Source organism: Hylaeus volcanicus, chromosome 4, assembly GCF_026283585.1.
Source record: "Hylaeus volcanicus isolate JK05 chromosome 4, UHH_iyHylVolc1.0_haploid, whole genome shotgun sequence".
NCBI classification, from domain to species: Eukaryota; Metazoa; Arthropoda; class Insecta; order Hymenoptera; family Colletidae; genus Hylaeus; species Hylaeus volcanicus.
Window position 1 is genome coordinate 2,894,602 of NC_071979.1, and position 3,784 is coordinate 2,898,385.

At 37.1% G+C, this 3,784-nt stretch overlaps 1 protein-coding gene across 1 annotated transcript in view; it reads right to left on the minus strand.

The window, feature by feature from the left end:
- Window positions 1-3,784, minus strand: part of LOC128875697 (uncharacterized) — a 32,274-nt gene that overhangs the window by 26,053 nt on the left and 2,437 nt on the right. Inside the window, exons 4-8 of the mRNA XM_054121516.1 lie at window positions 2,612-2,807; window positions 2,170-2,520; window positions 584-727; window positions 348-503; window positions 126-269 (exon numbers count right to left, since the gene is read on the minus strand). Coding sequence (XP_053977491.1) covers window positions 126-269; window positions 348-503; window positions 584-727; window positions 2,170-2,520; window positions 2,612-2,807 — 991 coding nt within the window. The remainder of the gene's footprint in view (window positions 1-125; window positions 270-347; window positions 504-583; window positions 728-2,169; window positions 2,521-2,611; window positions 2,808-3,784) is intronic.

The window sequence follows — 3,784 nt, forward strand, 5'->3', positions numbered from 1 at the left end:
TTTTCGCTAAGGAAAAAGTTGCTTCAAATCACCCTCCGAACCACCCCTTTCAAGGACCTCCAACATTGTTTACACACCCTCTATTGTACATCAAATTATTCTTATCACGCGTATCGATCCCCTACCTCTTTTACAAAACGGTGGTATATAGTATCTTTTAGAATTGTCACAGCCATATGTGCATGTTCCTGATTTGACGTTACATATGTCTTCCTTGCACTGGCCACAAGTTCCCTTGCAGTCGTGGCCATATCGATTAATAGCACACTCTGTAAATAGAACTTGTTAACAAATATTGTGGTTTCGCATCATTTTTCATTTTTTCTATAAACGTGTACGATGTTTACTGTAATCACAATTCTCTCCAATGAAACCTGGTGGACAGGTGCAGCCCGTTCTTTCACAAATCGCAGTACCCCCGCAGTCTGTACGGCTTTCCAAGTCACTATAGCAGCTTATCGAACAGTGAAGTCCCTCCTTTCCCTCGGGACAATACAAGTCGTCTGTGGGAAGGATACACGAAGATCGCGTAAATAATCTCGGAAGAACGTTTGCTAGAGAAGGATATTTTATAAGGCATTACCGAATTCTAAATTCAAAATGGCGTCGGGCACGGAATTTACGACGATGATTTCGTCGTAAAAGAGCTTTTGGCACGTGACTACTGGCCAGTAATAGTCACGATTGTAATCTTGCGTAGCTGTCATAATGGCTTGTCGTACAGAATCTAACGAAGAAGATTTGATTGTAGTAATCATAGGGCAATCCGTACGAGTCAATCCACGCTAAATAGATCGTTCGAGATTGGATGTCAAGGATTGTGGTCAAATTCAAGTATGCGATAATGTGTGAAGGCTTATGTCATCATTTTGCTGTTTTCTAAAGTGGTACGCTTCGATTAAATAATCGAGTGATATGGATTCAGGGAATTGTCACGTTTCTTCGTCTTTCAGAAGACTATTCTTCGATACAGAAATATATTTAACATCCTCATATTTCGAAAGCGACTTTGCAAATACAGTGACTGAACGATACAACGCATTATCGGCGCAGAAAAATGAAATTAAAGTTTGAAAGTCCACATTTTTTAATCTACACTGAATAACAAAATTAGCGCAAGAAAAATTTTTATTAGAATTTCACTAAAATTTAAATAATCATAACTCCACGAAAAATGGCCGTATGGAATTAACTTTTTTTTTTATTTTAAAGCTTGAAGTCTCTACTTTGAACAGAATTTGTCATATTTTGATTTCCTCCTTTCTCCTTCCCGCGATCTTCTTTCAAATGAGGTGATGTTTCTCCTTAAAAAGTTTGCGCACTTTGACGCGCTCCAATAAGTGCAATGAATTTTTCTCGCAAATTTTACAAAAATTGCCGTAGAGTATAAACTTTTCTCCACAAACTAAAAAAAAAAGTGAAGTCTCTACGATTTTTTTTGACGGAGTTATGAATGTCACAAGTTACCCATGCATAAAGTGAGTAAAATGCATGGGTAACTTGTGACATTCATAATTCTGTCAAAAATAATCGTAGACCACTTTTTTTTTAATTTGTGGAGAAAAGTTTACACTCTGCGGTTTACACACTTTGCAAGGAAAATTTATTGCACCCCATGAAGCGCGTCGAAGTGCGCAAACTTAAAAAAAAAAAAAAAAAACATCACCTCGTTAAAAAAAAAATGGCGGGAAGAGTGAAGGAGGAAATCCAAATATGACAAATTCTGTTCGAAATAGAGACTTCAAGCTTTAAAATAAAAAAAAAAGTTTATCTCATACGATCATTTTTCGCGGAGTTATGATTATAAACATATTAATGTTGTTCAAGAGTTGACGCTGTCACGAAGGTGAAAGAGGTAATAAATATTAAATTATCCTTTGGATTTATACTATTTCTATCTAATTTCGGAAAGTACACTACGGAATAATAATAGTACACTAAATACATAAGCTAAACCAAAACTTGTGCTCTTTCTTTAGCTGTAAAAATGTAACAGATGTGGAATACTGTAACTAGCCTAAGGCTTTTGCACAGTACTGTATATTAATTTGAACAAACGCCATGGGATCGAGCTTAAAAGTAATCGATTTGAAATGCAAGTATGTAAAAATGTAAGATTTTTATTGCACTTCACTGAAATTTTATGTAATTAGTTTTATAGAGACACACCTGCTGATGGACATACGCGAAAGTTTGCAACAACCCATAGTGGATTGGAGCTTTCCCGCTGAAGTTTCGGTATTAATTTTATCTTCACCCTCTGTCCAAAGTCGGTCGAAATCGTTTTATTGATCCGAACGTATTGCCACATAGCCAATCCGTGAGCAGCGGCCATTTTGGATCCTCCTATCACTTTTAAACTGTCTTCGATGTTTTCATTCGAAGGATTTAACAATACTATTTCCATCTCGCATTCCGTGCACAGGCCGATTATCAATTCTATGCAAAGGTTTTTGGTGAACAGAGACATCGGGGGACTCGTGAGAGCTGCCTTCGAATCGGTTGTGTGCAAGAAGTCGTCTGAAACCGACTCACTCTGTCATACAAATCACATTTTATGTAGCTGTATTTTCGTTGATCAATTCCAAGTTTTCACGCGAGTACGACTCACATATATGAAATCGAAATAGCATCGTAACAGGACTCCGTATGAACATCGTGTAATTGGCAGGCGTGTTCAGTGATCGTTCCTCGCGGTCCACATACGTTAATAACAGGTTTTCATTATCATAAACTGATAACTCCTTCGTGGTTTCGTTCCACGTGATAACAAAGGTTTTCCATTCGGTTGGCGAAAGTACCTTGCGCTGTAGTATAAGTAATAATTGATAATTAGATGTTCGAGGACGAGAATAACGGAACATGTTCAAGAAGTGATTTTCAAATTTGTCAGAAAACGCCTCCCTAAGAAAAACAGAATTTTATCATCTTCATTATATGTCAATCAAAATTAAATTGTTTTTATCAATTTTCCCGATGGGATTATTAATTCATTAGATATGAAAATCGGGTTGAGTTTAAAAAAATGAGGTACCCTTCGATTGAGCTGATTCTTTTTATCATAGATGGCCCTTCAATTGACGATTACAATGGTGGTCATCTTCGCCCTTAACGCCCCCTCCCCCACCTCTCCAAAGGAGAGGAAACTGAAATGGTTAATAAAGTGGTTTTTTGCACCGATCCTGTGAGTACGTCATTTCCAACTTTTTTTCCGTGGAGGAACATCAGCTTTTTACATTAATAGTATTTCTGTGTAGACAGTATGTACACTAACGATATTCAAAATTGCCGCCCATACCAAAAACCACATCAAACCTAGTCAGACAGTATGTACAATACATTACCGATATCAATATTTCCGCTCCCACCAAAAACTACTACAAACCTACTCAGACAGTATGTACATTAACGGTATTATATATTGCAGCCCCTACAAAAAACTACCCCAAAAACTACTGAGACAGTATTTCTGTGTAGACAGTATGTACATTAACAGTATTCAATATTGTCGCTTTACCAAAAACTACCTTAAACCTACTCAGACAGTATATACAATACATTAACGATATTCAAAATTGCCGCCCTTACAAAAAACTACCCCAAAACCTACTCAGACAGTATGTACATTAACGGTATTCAATATTGCTGCCCCCACCAAAAACTACCCCAAAACCTACTGAGATAGTATGTACATTAACGATATTCAATATTTCCGTTCCAACCAAAAACTACCCCAAACCTACTCAGACAGTATTTCCGTGTAGACAGTATGTACATTGACAGT